The 17,873-nt window shown below is 47.5% G+C and overlaps 1 protein-coding gene and 1 long non-coding RNA gene across 5 annotated transcripts in view; one reads left to right on the forward strand and one right to left on the reverse strand.

The window, feature by feature from the left end:
- SLC13A4 (solute carrier family 13 member 4) overlaps positions 1-17,873 on the reverse strand; it is a 45,904-nt gene continuing 28,031 nt past the window's right edge. For 3 of the 4 annotated variants that reach the window (XM_075602583.1, XM_075602580.1, XM_075602584.1), the window contains 11 exons: positions 17,427-17,466; positions 16,770-16,850; positions 8,053-8,240; positions 6,620-6,739; positions 4,722-4,823; positions 3,730-3,831; positions 2,887-2,993; positions 2,019-2,152; positions 908-1,069; positions 565-702; positions 1-473 (listed from right to left, as the gene is read on the reverse strand). In XM_075602583.1, the coding sequence (XP_075458698.1) occupies positions 336-473; positions 565-702; positions 908-1,069; positions 2,019-2,152; positions 2,887-2,993; positions 3,730-3,831; positions 4,722-4,823; positions 6,620-6,739; positions 8,053-8,240; positions 16,770-16,850; positions 17,427-17,466 (1,312 nt within the window). In that variant the 3' untranslated portion in view covers positions 1-335. The remainder of the gene's footprint in view (positions 474-564; positions 703-907; positions 1,070-2,018; positions 2,153-2,886; positions 2,994-3,729; positions 3,832-4,721; positions 4,824-6,619; positions 6,740-8,052; positions 8,241-16,769; positions 16,851-17,426; positions 17,467-17,873) is intronic. The other variant, XM_075602581.1, reaches the window with a different exon arrangement.
- Positions 1,641-5,119, forward strand: LOC142496141 (uncharacterized). The gene is made up of 3 exons (XR_012801905.1): positions 1,641-2,100; positions 2,912-3,083; positions 3,739-5,119. It is a non-coding gene; the product is annotated as an uncharacterized LOC142496141 (long non-coding RNA).

Below are 17,873 nucleotides of genomic sequence, written 5' to 3' on the forward strand. Positions count from 1 at the left end.
CAAATTGCAAAGCCAATTACCAAAAGGTACAAGCAAACTTTCAAATACTGAGCAATATGTAAATACCAGCCAGATTTGCGGTGCAGGAAGCAAAGTAAGCTGGCCGTCAGGTATGTAGAGGTGGATTTAATGAATCAGTAAATAATCATGCAGATCAAGTGCTGGGAATGAATAAATCTGTTGCAAAATACCAAAGGAGGATCCTGGGGGTATCATTGCTTGTTGGGTCTCCCGCTGAAACTTTCTTGTGGTTTTGGAGTGCAGCCTATTTCCATGTACATACTGCCGGGTAACCAAAAGCTCACAGAGTCCACCTTCCCTTCTCCAACGTTCCTTCACAAATGGCCAGTTGCGTTCCTGACTGTTGCCCAGTCTGGAAAAACATCCAGTTGAAAGAGGCTGATTCCCCAGGTGTTAATAGCAACCATGACGACAACGAGACCGATCAGATTCACTCCAAAACCGGCTTTCACCTAAGGGTTTGAGAAAACGTGAGGGCTAAAGTCACGTGGCCAAGAGCCAAGGTGTTCAGGTGCTGGTTTGGCAAAAGAATATCTGTCTTACCATATCCTTGATTTGGCAGTGCCCATAGTTATACACAATAGCGTTTGGTGGGTTTCCCACTGGTAGCATCACAGCAAAGGAAATGCACATGGTAACAGGTATGAGGGTATAGAGCGGGTTTATATGCAGGGCTTCAGACTGAAAGAAAGTACAAGAGTATCTTCTATATTCAGCGTCTGCAGAGACTAATGCTATTGGATATATACATTCTTTGAAATACATATAAATCAGTTTGTACTTTTGGACAGTGCCGCTTAGCGCTCTACAAGTGACCTCCCCCATCATATGCCTTTGGTAGGTGGGACAAGAATGCACTGGGCCCATGAAGACATTCATTACTCACCAGACTGCATAGAATAGGCAAGAAGATGGTCACAGTGGCTGGGTTACTGACAAACTCCGTCACCGCAGAGACCAGCATGCAGGCAAGGAGAGTGACGGCCCAGGAAGGCAGGCTGCTGAGGCATTCCATCTGACGCCCAATCCATATGGAAAGGCCCGAACTCTATTATAGTGACAGGGTGTAAAAGGCAGTGAATTGGGAGCACTCCAAACACAGTGTAGCTCTTCACATTGGGAGAGGAGTGGTGCGCCTGACCCACTGTAGTCTCATTTTAACCCTTTGCTACCAGAGGGGTTTTCAACGTGTTACAAAGCAAGTGCAAGCAAGCAAGTACCCTCTGGTAATAAAAAGGGTTTAGTTCCAATGAGGTAAACAAAAAAAACAGGGAGGCGTTTAAAGTGTTTTGGTAATACAACATACTTTACTTTTATAGCAATGAAAAATAGGAATTTACTTTAAAAAAAAAATGTTAAATTTTAGCTACATTTTAATTATAACTAACTTTAAATGTAGAGTCTAGTATTTCATTTCAGTCTCCAATTACAGTTCATGTGGAACTTTCATAGTTTTTAATAGTCTCCGCTCACTCTCTTGCCTTAGATCTCTGTTGTAGCATCAGAATTACATTGGATTACCATGAATTACCATGAAGAGAGGGGTGAGGGGGCGTGTAGGGGGGCTCGCAAGACTGCCGATATGGGGGGGGGGGGTGCAGGTGTCTGCGGCCCCATATTAAAAAAATAAACATTTGCAAACACAATCGTCGGCTTGGATTGCTGCTTTAACCCCGCGTTTATAGCGGCTGCGCGCCTGTCACTCGCGCGAAACTTGCACTGAGGTACGGGGCGGGTGGCAGAGGCGTGGCCGTGACGTCACGTGAGCGATTCACCCCCATTGGCTGAACCCGCCACGTGACCTGGCCGTCCCTTTGCAAAGACAACAATTGTTTGTCTTCTCTAGAATCGCGTTCGTTCGCGCTTCATTGGTTGCGCGCTCTACGGGCGGCCTCGTAGAGATGAGGTTTGTTGTTCGCGCCGTTGCAGCAACTGTAAACGCGGCATAAGTCAGCTTTATTTGTGCAGAAGTCCCAGACAGAAGAACGGTGCAGTACCTTACATCCAGCAGCCAAAGCATATCCCCCTCCAACCAGGACCACGATTTCCCAGGGCATGTGTCTCTGGAATTCCTGCCAGGTCAGCATCGGACCACTTGGGTTACCACCCTCATCGCTGCCCTCGCCCCGTCCTTTAAGGACACAAAAATAGCAAAGAATGCCGGAGAGGAATCATTTAATAGCCACAGAGACATGGTCCAGTGACCCACACTGTGCACTGAATGACTCGTCATGGGTGATATTGTCGTTGCCTTTGAAGTGGATGGCGTTATGTGCGGCTGTCGGCCGAGCGATCTGTGGCCTGTGATCCACAGCGATGGAGAGGCGTGGCCGTGACGTCACGTGAGCGGTTTCGCCCTCATTGGCTGAACCCGCCCATTTGACCCGGCTGTCGTGCGACAAAAACAAAATGTTTTGTCTGCTCGAAAATTGGTCGCGCGCTCTATGGCCTGCCCCATAGAGATACGGCCTTTTGTTCACGTCTCGCGGAGTATGGACGCAGCCTAAGCAACCTAAATTAAATTGTATGCTTGAATGCCGGGGTGGCTAACGCCAGTCCTGAAGGGCCACCAAAAGTTCAGGTTTGAAGGATATCCCTGCTTCAGCGCAGGTGGCTCAATCAGTGGTTCAGTCGAAGACTGAGCCACTGATTGAGCCACCTGTGATGAATCAGGGATATCTTTCAAACCTGACCTGTTGGTGGCCCTTCAGAACGGGCGTTGGCCACTCCTGCTGTAATGCTTGAAGACTCATTGTGTCTGCACAGTTGTATGCACAGTGCTGGGTACATTGTCAGTACAGAACACATATATTATATTAGGATAAGTACACCATGCCATGCGAGGCACATGTAGTGGCTTCTCACCCGTTTCCTTTTTCCCGAAGCACAGAAAAGTGGGTCTCTTGGATGGGATAAGGAAGAGCAGGAATCCAAGGAAAACCGAGACTGTGGCATCAGTCCTGAACCCTTTCCTAAGAGATCAAGAGCAGTTACATAATAACACTGGAGAACAAGTGACTGATGTCGAAAGAATGACCGTGCACACACGCAATATCACAGATGTAAGTCATGTACGGTATATGTGCAACCAGATGTGACTGAATTTGTGGTAAAGCAAAGAGACCCTTTAAAATATTCCCCTTTTAAAATAAATGTGAATCCCTCTCCACCTATGCGCATCATGTAAAAGGGGCCCAAACTTCCCTTACTGGAAGTATTCACAGGTATTAATATTAAACTATTGGAGATGCAATCTGTTTAAAAGACTGTAAAATATCTTAATGAAAGGGAAGCACATACTTTTTATCAGCAAGACACACACACACAGGAGTTCTTCATACAAAAAAAATAATTTTAATCCACACAGATCGACGTTTCGGTCAAACACACTGACCATGTATGCATGAAGGTCAAGATCATCAAGGTCAGTGTGCTTGACCGAAACGTTGATCTGTGTGGGTTAAAATCCTTTGTTTGTATGAAGACCTCTGGATTGCCGGTTCCGTCTTGATTTAGGAGAATGTGTCCTGTGCTAATGGTCTCCCCAGCGGGGGATGATCTCTGTGTACCTGAGGCGGTTACATAAATCCAGTGAGTGCACCTAACTTCTTTCTTCAGTACAGTACTATTGCAGAAGTGTGCTTGCCTACACAGAGTCTCAATTGGTATATTGTAAGTTATCCAGGCTCACAGGGTAACTTTACTTACTTCTCAAAGAAAGATTCCCAGCCAGGCACAAACCCGGGCTCCCGAGTGAACCAGAGGAGTGTCATCAGGAGGAAAAAGAAGACTGTTACTTTCTCCGGGTAGCTGAGAAAACAAAGAAATGACCAAGTCATGGACAACATATCACACCGAGCTTACATTCTAAGCCTTGCCCTCATTCGCTCACATGTTGACTACTGCAATCTTTTGTTATCTGGGCATCCTTCCTCACAGCTGACCATCAATGTAGAACCCAACGCTGACTCTTCTCAGATCCCCTGGCTGACTTTCCATTAAACGTTGCATTCGTTAGAAAATGATCTGCCTCTAATTCAAGGCTCTTCACTCCTCTCTCTCTCTCTATGTACCTGCTGCCTCCTCTGCTGTTCTCACTGACCCATGTGTCTCTAATCCTCTGTCCTTCCTCATATCATATCGCCCCCTACCTCTAAAACTTTCTCCCCTTCAAGCTCAATCCATCCTCATTTTTAAGACCCACCACAAAAGTCGCCTTTACAAAAAAGGCTTTCCATAGCGCAGTCAAATGACCACATCATCCTCTGAGTACCCACCATCTGAACCTAGTCTTCTGACTGTAAGCTCTTCAGGGCAGGAACTCCGTTCCCTCAATGTTTCATTTTGATGTATTAAGCACTTCTTTGTATAATTCTTCCCTGTGTTATGTCTTGTATATCGATGTAAAAACACTGCGTACACCGGTTGGTATCATAAATAAACAATATAACATAATGCTATCCATGCATCTAAATACAAGCTCATAGGCTATGTTATTGGTATACTTTGTGTACCAAAAGGGCTGGATATTTACAAGAGAAGCACATCTTCATCGTCTGCATCGTCATTTTCCCCCTAATTGAGAAACATGGATGTAGAGCATGGTGTAGACCTGTAGGCTGGAGATTGGTAGCGGGAAGTAATAAGGGGAAGAAGAGCTTGTCTAGTTTCCATATGCGTTGTGTTCATTAAATCCATACCTCATATCTCCTAACTTCTCATACTCCTCTTGGATTCTTCTCTCGGAGAGCTCTTCCTGCCTGGACCTTTTCTTCTTGCTGAGAGAGCACATCTCCTTAAAGCTGGAAGTGTAACACACAGAGAGAACTGGATATAGTCATGGGAATGAAGATCGGCCTGGAATCCCCCCAAGTCAGTTAGTCCAAGGGCGCTCAACTCCAGTCCTCAAGCTCCCCCCAACAGGTCAGGTTTTCAGGATATCCCAGCTTCAGGTGGCTCAATCGGTCCCTGCTTGAGCACAGGTGGCTCAATCAATCCCTGCTTCAGCACAGGTGGCTCAATCAATCCCTGCTTCAGCACAGGTGGCTCAATCAATCCCTGCTTCAGCACAGGTGGCCCAATCAGTCCCTACTTCAGCACAGGTGGCTCAATCAGGGGCTCAGTCTTCGCCTGAGCCTCTGATTGAGCCACCTGTGCTGGGATATCCTGGAAATCTGATCTGTTGGGGGGGAGAGCTTGAGGACTGGAGTGGGGGACCCCTGGATTAAACAACGCCGTTTTAAAATCAGCAGCTGGCAAAATCATTTTCTTTGGTAGCACTGGGTATAAAACAGGCGTTGGCTTTCGGTGAGTGTCAGAAGTATGGCTTCTACCTCTTGCGAAAGTTCCAATCTTGAATTGCCCCCTTTTTTTTTGCATTTATTAAAACTGCAGTTCAACGCAATATCCTGCATGTGTGTTTTGTTTTTTTACAACATCTTTGAAAGACCAATTTTCTTGTATTCTATTTTAACAAGCATGCTTGTTCCTATAGCAACGATTTACATTCCCCATATTTAAAGATGTCGCCAAACTTTGCCGATCAATAGACGGAGAATGAATTGACCGGCAGCTATGCAGTTTTTTAGTAGGTAAGTAGGTAAGTAGAGATTGCCCACATGAAACTACTGAAGTTAAAAAAAAAACTAAAAAAACGGGAGCCTGAACTGCAGCTTTAAGGACTTTTTTTTAGATTGGGATTTTTTGTGACCTTGAACCAGTGGACTTGTCCTGCTAAACCGCGGGCACCACAATGAGATAAGTGGTATTCCGAATCAATGTAAGGAAAATGAAGACAGAAGTTTGTTTTGACACATTGCTCCTCTTCCTACTTTGCGTTTGCATTACGTGTCTTGGTCCCCTGCGCTACGGCAGCTGGGCGAACACGCCTATTTCTACTTAATTCATCGCATGTAAGAAAGGCTTTTCTACATGTGCTGCACAGGGTCAGCCAGAAACCTTTACTCCACTTAAGAACAGGTGGAATTTTTTTAACGTGATGAAGAGGGGGGGGGGGGGGGGGGAAAGTGACGCAAAAAGACGCAGCGTAAAGAATATAGGATTATTTAAAACCTACATATTAATTATGGTAAACGGCAGGGGTGCGCAAACTTATCTTCATGCTCCCCCCTTTATCCTCTCCCCTCCGTCTCGCGCCCCGCACGGCCCCGGCGTCAAATGACGTCACAGGGTCGTGTGACGTCATGTTGCCATAGCATTGTGATGTCACATGACCCGTGGCGTCATTTGACACCGGTTGCCATGGAGACGCCTCGCGCAATCCCCGGCATTTATTTTAAATGCCTTTGGGGAAGCGCGGGGCCTCTGTAACCCCTACGCCCACCCCCCCCCCCCAAACAATCTAGCGCCCCCCAGTTTGCGCACCGCTGCTATACTGTATTCTCTATATGCATATATATTCAGCATGTAACTAGTTAAAATAACTAGTTTCGTTTTGTGTTAGAATTGATATTGATAAATGATTGGCTGCCTCTGCAAAGATAAGTGAAATCAGTCTGAGGTGTAGAGAATCTCATTGTAATCTGTGTCGTGCAACTTCTCCCTAACTCCTCCTACTGGCACTCCCCAAATCACTCACTTGCAACCCAAAAAAAGCCAGTGCATCCACACCCAGGTGAGCAGGAGCATGAGCACAACGATGGGCAAACTGAACACGAACCAAGTACCAAAATTCACCCCCTCGGCCTCCGGGTAGCGGCTGAAATGTAGAAAGCAGGTGTTAAGGTCCCGAAGGCAGCAAAGGAGAGAACGTTTCCGTTAGAGATGTGATCTTGAACCGGTGTTTTGAGTCTAAAAACAATGTTTGTGTTTTGGTTTTTGGATTACAGGGAAAATGTCAATTTAATGAAAATAAATAAATACCGTGGTGTCACCTAGAAGCTGTGGTTTGCTTCTTATTTCGGTGTTTATGTCATTTATAATACATTTATTAAAAAATAATGATAGCAATTAAAAGAGGTTATACTAATTTTTAATTAATAATTAAAAAAGGAAACAAAAAAATGGAACTGATTGAGGGGATATATATTTTTATATATATATATATATATATATATATATATATATATATATATTGAATATATAGATATATATGTTTTGAAGCAAAAGGTGGCACTGTGTGCTCATTTGCATGTCATTTCCCAGAATCCCTTGCTGCAGTAGAAGCACTGTGTGCTGGGTGATAATGGTGAAAGGCGGGGTTGCAGAAGTGTCTAAGACATGCAAATGAGCACACAGTAATATTTCCTTTTGCTATATAAATTAACCAGGCACTAGCACAGATAAAAGTGTTATGCTAGTTGTTTTTCTACCTGGTGCTAATTGACTGATAAAGAGACTGAGGAAACAGGTAAGATGGTGGTAAAATTTTGTATATAGAATCTGAAATTAGTACCCAAGCGGTAAATAAATAATACTGTATACAGGAATGAATACCCAGCCCAGTTACCAGACCCAAATTAAACTAATCTGGACTAGAACTGATTGATTGAAGGTTGTGGGTGGGTTGTCTCTGCCTAATTACAACACAAGCCCATCAATTACATTTAACCCCCTGAGTGCTACATGACGTAACAGTTACTGACCTAAAGGTCACTGTGGTGCAATAAAAAGGTAATAGTTATAGGAAGAGGGGGGGGGGGGGCTCTTTAACAGCATCTCCCAAAATATTGAAATGTTACGCAGCACTATCCCTGCCAGAAAGGGAGGGAATAAGGCATATGACATACAATAGCATATTTTCCATTGCCATCACTAAAATACCTACGATAAGAAATTGAAATATTTTCTGTACAGGTAGGAAGAAAGTTTCTGCAGGTGATAAACCCCCAAATCCTCTGAGATTACCCCTTTAACTTTATACCCTTACTACAGGGGTTAAATATATTCAGCTAGATAAATATTGGGTCTCTGGGGAAACATGTTATCTACTTGGCTGCCTTCTGAAGTCTACATACTCAACAATGACTGTATACATTGTATCACTGATACTGTCTGCTCCATATTCCCTACTTGTTAAGGTGCTCCAGGAAGATAAGGCTGGTGGATGTCCCAATGATGGTGGTCAGGCCCCCTATGGTTGCTGCGTAGGAGACACTGAGTGACAGGCACTTGCAGACCATGTGGTCATGTCTGGACCTATACATCCCCTGATTCTTCGGGTCCCTGGAATCAGTAGGTGGTAGAACTAGGATCTGTGTCTGCGAAATAGAGACAATCTAATTTATTGACCATATCAAGAGACAACCTTGAGTTAGCTGATCATCTTACATGGGTTGGCCTTCCTCATTGTTAGGGTTCCGCTGCTTCCGTTTTTACTTGTAGAAAAAACATGCTCTGAATTTTTGGTGTCGTGATTTGTCCGTGCTTGTAGTGTACCAGCACCCTATGGGAGTCAAGAGTAGCTGAAAATACAGAGTCACAATGTATTTCAAACATCGCTAACACTCAACCATCTGGGCAATGGTACTTAGTAAGAGCCGATGCAGGGTCCAGCAACCAGGAATGGATGGAGGAACTGAGACGTAGGGGCTTATTCTACACCTGGGGTTCCCAACTCTAGTCCTCAAGAACACCCAACAGGTCAGGGCTTAAGGATATCCCGGCTTCAGTGTAGATGGCTCAATCTGTGGCTCAGTCATTTTGACTGAATCAACTGTGCTGAAACGGGTACCCTTAAACCCTGACCTGTTGGGGGTTCTTAAGGACTGTTCTACGGTTTATCAGCCAAAGTAGCCCATCAGGCCCTTTTCATCTGAAAAACGGTCCAATCATCCATTTTGGCTGACAAAATATAAGTCCCTTAACTTGCAAACTGTGTCAGCAATCTTCCCGCCAGGAATGTGAAGACACTAAATATGAACCTTACATTGGAGGATTGATTCAGCCTATGTCTTGCAGCAAATATATAAAGATCATAAACGTTTTACTATCAGCAAAAATGGGAAATAATATATTCAGGGTTCAGCGAGGATGTTAGCGCTTTCAACACATTAAATAAAGAAGAAAGCACTCTTGTGGTCGTGTGAACTTTTTTATTTCATTAACAATATGAAAAGACGGAGAATTAGTGGTGTACTCTACGCTCTAACGCGTTTCTCGCCTTGTCTGGTGCTTTGACAGAGCGCCGGGCAAGCGGCGATACGCGTTAGAGTGTATTTACCCTCTTTTGCATTCAACCATGTGCCAATAAAGAAAGTTTGAAGCTTTTGCCTGCACTCCAGCCCTGGGATCGGTCATTTTGCTGTGCACCGCCATGCTCCCTTTTTCTGCTTCCAGTGATGCGGCAGGAGCACGCCAACGGATCTCATCTCAGCAGGGATATTGTACGTACTCCAAAGGCTTCTATGTTCAAGTGATTCTTTAAGACAAACTGTGAACCATTTATTGCATTTAAACGGTGGGAGCAAAGTTAAGGGTTTTTTTTTGGGATGGGGACACGGGACATCGGAATACAACCGCTCAACTATGGGAAGTTTCTGGTACTATATCCCTATTTTCTTGCCCAATTGAGACACGGCAGTGCACTGTATGTTACATTGCACCATCAATCAAATACCAAAAGGGATGTACTCACAAAAGGAGATCTTTATCCATTATCCTGACTGATGAAAGAGCCCTTTATTCATATACAACAAACATAACACAGCCATTATCAGACAACCCGTTTGGAAAGATAACCCGCACAAAGTGTTTGATGCACCGATGTTGGGTGTTTCCCGTTTTACTGCTTTAATTAACAATAGTCAAAATAGTTGGAAAAGGTCCAAGTCAAGGACTGAAACTTCGACTATTGTTAATTAAATAACAATTTTCACACGGCCACAAGAGTGCTTTCTCCTTTATTGTAGACTAGCTGAGAGCCCCGGCGTTGCCCGGGATGTTTGTGGTGTGGGTGTGGCATTTGGGTGGGGAGTGGTCCACGCGGCCCATGTGCGGTGGTAGTGCTGCTGTGGCTGTACTGATGGTGATTGTATTGGTGTGCTGATTTGGGAGGGTTTGGTGCTGATGTGGGGGTGCGGATGTGGGTGTGCCGATGGGGGAGGTGCAAAGGTGGCGATGTGTGGGTGCTGATGGTGTTGATGGGGGCTGGGAATGGTGGGGAGCCGAGAATGCCAGTGTGCTGGGGGGGCATGGGATACCGATGTGCTGATGTGGTGGTGCTGGGGTGTGTGTGTGTATACACGTGTGTGTGTGTATGTGTATACACGTGTGTGTATACACGTGTGTGTGTGTGTGTATACACGTGTGTGTGTGTATACACGTGTGTGTGTGTATACACGTGTGTGTATACACGTGTGTGTGTGTATACACGTGTGTGTGTGTATACACGTGTGTGTGTATACACATGTGTGTATACACGTGTGTGTGTGTATACACGTGTGTGTGTGTGTATACACGTGTGTGTGTATACACGTGTGTGTGTGTGTATACACGTGTGTGTATACACGTGTGTGTGTATACATTGTGTGTGTGTATACGTGTGTGTGTATACACATGTGTGTATACACGTGTATACATGTTTGTGTGTGTGTATACATGTTTGTGTGTATACATTGTATGTGTGTGTGTGTATAAGTGTGTGTGTGTGTGTGTGTGTGTGTACACATGTTTGTGTGTGTATACACATGTGTGTGTGTATACGTGTGTGTGTGTGTGTATACATGTGTGTGTGTGTACATGTGTGTGTGTATACATGTGTGTGTATACACATGTGTGTGTATACACATGTGTGTGTATACACATGTGTGTGTGTACACATGTGTGTGTGTACACATGTGTGTGTGTGTACACATGTGTGTGTGTGTGTACACATGTGTGTGTGTGTGTTCACGTGTGTGTGTGTGTACACATGTGTGTGTGTGTGTACACATGTGTGTGTGTGTACACGTGTGTGTGTGTACACATGTGTGTGTGTGTGTACACGTGTGTGTGTGTGTACACGTGTGTGTGTGTGTACACATGTGTGTGTGTATACACATGTGTGTGTGTATACACGTGTGTGTGTATACACATGTGTGTGTGTATACACGTGTGTGTATACACGTGTGTGTGTGTGTATACATGTGTGTGTGTGTGTATACATGTGTGTGTGTGTATACATGTGTGTGTGTGTATACATGTGTGTGTATACATGTGTGTGTGTGTATACATTATGTGTATGTATACCTGTGTGTATACGTGTGTGAGTGTATACGTGTGTGTGTGTATGTGTACATGTGTGTGTGTGTATGTCTCCACGTATGTGTTTGTATGTCTCCATGTGTGTGTGTGTGTGTCTCCATGTGTGTGTGTACGTGTACATGTGTGTGAGTATACGTGTACATGTGTGTGTGTGTACGTGTCTACGTGTACATGTGTGTGTGTGTGTGTGTGTGTGTACGTGTACGTGTGTGTGTGTGTGTGTGTACGTGTCTACGTGTACATGTGTGTGTGCGTGTCTACGTGTACATGTGTGTGTGTCTACGTGTACGTGCGTGTGTGTCTACGTGCGTGTGTGTGTACGTGTGTATGTGTGTGTCTATGTGTGTGTCTACGTGTGTGTGTTTGTGTCTACGTGTGTGTGTTTGTGTATACGTGTGTGTGTGTATACGTGTGTGTGTGTGTCTACGTCTGTGTGTGTGTGTGTGTGTGTGTCTACGTGTGTGTGTGTGTGTCTGTGTCCCTGTGTGTCCTTTGGCCCGTGACTCCGCCTCAGGGAAGGGGGGGGGTGGGGGGGAGGTGGTGGGGGTGGGGGGGGAGGTGGTGGGAAGGAGGGGGGTGGGGGGGAAGGGAAGGTGGGGGGGAGGTGGTGGGAAGGGGGGGGTGGGGGGGAGGTGGTGGGAAAGGGGGGGGGGTGCGGGGGAGGTGGTGGGAAGGGGGGGGGGGTGCGGGGGAGGTGGTGGGAAGGGGGGGGAGGTGGTGGGAAGGGGGGGGGTGGGGGGAGGTGGTGGTAAGGGGGGGGAGGTGGTGGGGAGTTGGGAAGGGGGGGGGGAGGTGGGAAGGGGGGTGGAGGTGGTGAGAGGTTGTAAGGGGGGAGTGAAGGGAAGGTGGGGGTGGAGGGGAGGTGAAGGGGAGGTGAAGGGGGGGGGTGGAGGGGAGGTGAAGGGGGGGGTGGAGGGGAGGTGAAGGGGGGGGTGGAGGGGAGGTGAAGGGGGGGGGTGGAGGGGAGGTGAAGGGGGGGGTGGAGGGGAGGTGAAGGGGGGTGGAGGGGAGGTGAAGGGGGGGTGGAGGGGAGGTGAGGGGGGGGTGGAGGGGAGGTGAGGGGGGGGTGGAGGGGAGGTGAAGGGGAGGTGAAGGGGGGGGTGGAGGGGAGGTGAAGGGGGGGTGGAGGGGAGGTGAAGGGGGGGGTGGAGGGGAGGTGAAGGGGGGGGTGGAGGGGAGGTGAAGGGGGGGGGTGGAGGGGAGGTGGGGGGGGAGGTGAAGGGGGGGGTGGAGGGGAGGTGGGGGGGGGGTGAAGGGGAGGTGAAGGGGGGTGAAGGGGAGGTGGGGGGGGTGAAGGGGAGGTCGGGGGGGGTGAAGGGGAGGTGGGGGGGGGGGGGGGGTGAAGGGGAGGTGGGGGGGGGGGTGAAGGGGGGTGAAGGGGAGGTGGGGGGGGTGAAGGGGAGGTCGGGGGGGGTGAAGGGGAGGTGGGGGGGGGGGTGAAGGGGAGGTGGGGGGGGGTGAAGGGGAGGTGAAGGGGGGTGGAGGGGAGGTGAAGGGGGGGTGGAGGGGAGGTGAAGGGGGGGTGGAGGGGAGGTGAAGGGGGGGTGGAGGGGAGGTGAAGGGGGGGTGGCGGGGAGGTGGAAGGGAAGGGAAGTGGAGTGAGGGGAGGTGAGGGGTGGGTGAGGGGAGGTGAGATGAAGGGGGGTGAGGGGAGGTGAAGGGGGGTGAGGGGAGGTGAAGGGGGGTGTGGGGAGGTGAAGGCCGCTCCCTCACCCGTCCGGCCGCTCACTCACCCGTTCGGCAGCTCCCTCACCCGTCCGGCCGCTCCCACGTGGATCTGAGGCGGGAGGCAGCTTGTTGTGGCCGGTCCCCCGCTGTGTCCCGGGCGCTCGCTCGCTCCGCTGACTGTAGCGGCGCCGGGGGGGGGGGGGGGTGGAGGGGAGGTGATTTGAAGGGGGGTGAGGGGAGGTGAAGGCCGCTCACTCACCCGTCCGGCCGCTCCCACGTGGAACTGAGGCGGGAGGCAGCTTGTTGTGGCCGCTCCCCCGCTGTGTCCCGGGCACTCGCTCCTCCGCTGACTGTAGCGGCGCCGGGGGGGGGGGGGGGGAGGCTGATTTCGGGGAGGAAGAGGCGGAGGCTCCGGCGGGTATGTGAGGCCCCCCCCCCCGGGTTATACATGCTGCTAATGTACACCCCCCCCTACTCTGTGTGTGTGTGTGTGTGTGTGTGTGTGTGTGTGTGTGTGTGTGTGTGTCCGTGTGTGTGTGTGTCCGTGTGTCCGTGTGTCCGTGTGTCCGTGTGTGTGTGTGTATATCCCTGTGTGTGTGTTTTTGTCCCTGTGTGTCCTTTGGGCCGTCACTCCGCCTCAGGCCAATGAGAGGTGTGCGGGGGCGGCCCAAGGGACCAATGAGATTTCCCCTAGGGACACCGGACATCCAGCAGGCAGGCATGCATGCATGCAGGCAAACATACAGTGCTTTCACTAATATAGTATAAGATGTGCCGCACACATTTTCCGTGCCCGTGTGTCTGCACATGTGGCAGAAGCCCCTTTTAAGCGAGTGCTCCTTTCTTCTTCTATCAGCGCTTTTAACAACACATAGGCTCACTTATACCCGTGCACCTTCTATTGACTGTTTGAGAGTCGACTGCCATATCTACCATGACTTCCTTTTTGGGACTTTGCAGAATTCATGTATTTTTCTTGTTTTGTAAATATATAATTTACATCATGGCGATTATTTGCCACCAATAGAGGTAGTGTGTGTGTGTGTGTGTGTGTGTGTGTGTGTGTGAGTGTGTGTACTGTATATGTATAGTGGCGTAGCTAGACATGTGCGGGCCCCCGGGCAAAAAAACATTCAGGGCCCCATTATTATTATTATTATTAATATTAATACTGACTGCAATTTTTTTCTTCCTCCCCCCATCCTCTCCCTGATCCTCTCTCTCATCACCCCTCCTTACCTCTCCCCATTCCTCCTCCTCATCATTATCTCTCCCCCTCCCCATCATAATCATCATCTCTCCCCATCCTCCTAATTTCTCCCCCTTCTCCTCATCTCTCTCTCCCTCCTCCTCCTCCTCCTCCTCCTCCTCATTACCTCCCCCCCTCCTCACCAACTCTCCTCCTCCTCAACAAGTCTCCCCTTCCTCCTCATCTCTCCCCCTCCTCCTCCTCATCTCTCCCCCCCCTCCTCATCTCTCCCCCTTCTCCTCATGATCTCTCCCCCTCCTCCTCATCATCATCAGCTCTCCCCTCATCATCACCATCACCAGCTCTCCCCTCATCATCATGAGCTCTCCCCCTCATCATCATCACCATCACCAGCTCTCCCCCTCATCATCATCACCAGCTCTCCCCCTCATCATCATCACCAGCTCTCCCACTCACCATCATCAGCTCTCTCCTCCTCATCATCATCATCTCTCTCCCTCCTCCTTGCCTACCTGTGGGTGCTAATAGAGACAGGCGGGGGGAGATGGTATGCAGCAGCAGCGGCAGCTGGCCCCCGGCGGTAAACATCGGATAAGCCGGCAGAGGAATTAGCAGTTGGTACAGAGGCAGAGCAGGGCGGCTGGGGAGGAGCGCCCTCTAGCGGTCTGACCAGAAGTCTTTCTTCCTTCCGGTGTCTGCTGCTAGAGGGCGCTCCTCCTCCCCAGCCGCCCTACTCTGCCTCTGTAACAGCTGCTAATTTCTCTGCCGGCTTATCCTCTGTTTAACGCGGGGGGGTCTGCCGCCGGATACCATCTCCCCCCTGCATGTCTCTATCTGAAGAGAGAGATGGTCCGCCAACAGTGGGTGAGAGCGGGCCCCCCAACGAGCGCGGGCTATAGCTATGCATAAATATATATAAATATATATATATGTATATATATGTATATATATTGTATATTGTGTCTATATATTGTATATATATATCTATATGCAATCTTTAACATCTTTGAGATTTGATATATTCCCCTTTTAGCAAGTTACTGTGTATGTGTTTATTACAATGTATCAGATGGTTGACAATTTGCACATTATTATATTTTTATATTTCCGTGATATTAAAATGTTAGATATTTTTTATATTTCCCTGATGATTTTCCGCTTTATTTATAGTACGCTAATTACTTTTTTGGGATGATTGGGACAGCTCTGCTTTTTCGTTGTGATAGTTTCATTTTTTTAATGTCATAGTATAACCCAACATCCAATTATTTGGAGTTAGCACCCATCCAATTATTTCAGGGATTTTGGTAATACAGCAGGAAATGTACTAGTGTGTACATAGAGGAAAGAGATCCCTTAATGGTGCATTACTACCGAAGCAAATAATGGAGTATTAATAGATGATAAAACATATTTCAATAGGCATAATTAAAATAACGACAGCAAGGAAATATAGCAAACATATAATGGTGCTCATGAATACAGTGAATTAAAAGGGTGTTCATCCCCTGTGCTGTGTACCGGACTCAGGGCAGTTATATAAATTATATAATAATGTATACAGGTTGTTTGAAATGCTTAATTCAAAGCACCAATGCTTCGCCTTTTAGCAAACGTAGTGGTACAGGAGAGCCCTGCTCATACGTCAGGTTCCGTTCCTACCCTTTCTGCGCATGCGCAGACATGCAGTTCCCCCTTCTGCGCATGCACGAACTCAGCCGCTCCCCGTTCTGCGCATGCGCAAACTTGGCCGTTCCCATTTGTCGCATTCGCATACATGGCAGCCTCCTTCTTGGTACCGCCATATTGGCGGATCGCCGAGAAGCGAAGCGCCGAGAAGCGGGACCCACCTGTATATAGAGGGTCTCTGGCTGCAGGTCTCTATTGATACAGACTCAGTGGACACAAATTGGGATTCCGCAATTGCAATGTGGATGTAGAAGCCAAGAGAACGCGGTGAAGCAGCGCGCACGCTTTTCTGGAGCCGAGGACATGTCCGGAGTGGGTGAGAGCGTGCAGAGAACACCATCATCACCCTATGTCTTTGCCATTTGTTTGTTTTTCCAAACGAGGAATGGTGCAGTCATATTGCGGTCTTACTACGGAAGAATGTGTTTGTGAGTGCAATTTGATTGGTCACAGTTGATTTTGACCTTATTCACAGCACGGATAGTATCACTGTTGGGTTTGACCTCTGACCAGTTTGTGCTAATGCCTGTTATGTGCTATCCATACTCCTACTTTTCTCTGCTCCACTTCTTTGCAGTGCATTGCAGGCTCTCTTGCAGGGAAAGGGTAAATGCTGCACCCCGCCCCATGGCTGACTCTTTTGAAAGCGGCAATCTATCATTTATATACTCATTTTATGGGTGTAGAATTCGGGAACTCTTGGTGTGTGATGGTCATTACTCTGGGAACCCGCTAGATCCCAAAATATTACTGGTATTAAAGAGCACCTCTTTTTCTTTATCTAAAACAATGTGTAAAAGTCGTCATGGGTGGAGACAAAAAGCTTAGCAGCATGAAACAGTAAATAAGCATGTGTGGGTCTGTGTGGGTATGTGTGTATCTGCGTGCTCGTGTGAGTGTGGGTCAGCGTGCTCGTGTGAGTGTGGGTCAGCAGCAATTATAGGGAACCCCTGCATTGTAGAGGCCAGCATCTTCTTACCTGCGGGAGAGCTTGACCATTGGGTGGAGACTTCACAACCCTGATTGGATTGGCAATCACGTGCACAGCATTCAGGTTCTGCTGGTATAAGAGAGACACGGGTAAGACAAGCTTGGATCACTACATGTTCTGTTAGTGATGCTCCTCGACGCCCAAGGAAACTAAAGCAGAGATCACATTTCGAATTATTTTATTCCCATTTTTTATGTGATGCTATTTTTTGTGTGCGCCAGTTTTTCCTTAGGTACGCAGCCAGGAGACTTTACATTTATATAACTAATAATAATAATGATAATAACAATTTTATTTATATAGCACTTTTCTCCCAAAGGGAAAGCATTTAAGGTTATAAACAAGACCAAACACACGGAAAGATACAATACAGGATGGGACAGGACAGCAGCTTATATACATAACCCCCTTCTGTTTTGTGCCTTTAGATGGACATGTTAAGCAGCAAATAATTCCGGACAGTTAAGTAACATATTTCAGATGCTTGGTCCTGCTGTATAGTATCTGTGTTGAACATTTCAATGTTGAATCAATAAGTAAGTATAGATATAGGATAAAGTATCTGTCTAAATTTAGCATAGGTTGAACTTGATGGACGTACGTCTTTTTTCAACCTCATCTACTATGTAACTATATTTCAGGTACCTTGCTCTGAATTAGTTTGCTCAGGTCCATGGCTGTGGCTCTGAAAAGGAAATCACATATAAGCAGTGTCACGGGAAATAATGCATGTAATCTAATTGCCCTTTTCTTCTTACCCCCCCCCCACCCATTCATTAATATAATTTAAAATGACACCCCTTTATCCTTTCATTAAAGCTGCAATCCATGTTGGCTTTCTTCATTTGATGTCAGCACCTGATTTTGGGGGATCTCCTGGAGTCTGAGCTCCGGGCACACCCCCAGTTCCAGGGATATCAGCGTTTGTATCCACCCAGAAAAAAAACATGGTGGCTACTCCGTCAGCCAATAGAAAGGTGCAACATCACTGGGAGATGAAGTTTCCTATTGGTGACCCTGAGATTCAACTCCAGGGGAACCATGGATTCAGGTAGTGAAGATAAACATCTTTTTTTAGGAGGAATTGCTGCT

The sequence above is a fragment of the Ascaphus truei genome, chromosome 5 (genome assembly GCF_040206685.1).
Source record: "Ascaphus truei isolate aAscTru1 chromosome 5, aAscTru1.hap1, whole genome shotgun sequence".
In the NCBI taxonomy this organism is placed as follows: Eukaryota; Metazoa; Chordata; class Amphibia; order Anura; family Ascaphidae; genus Ascaphus; species Ascaphus truei.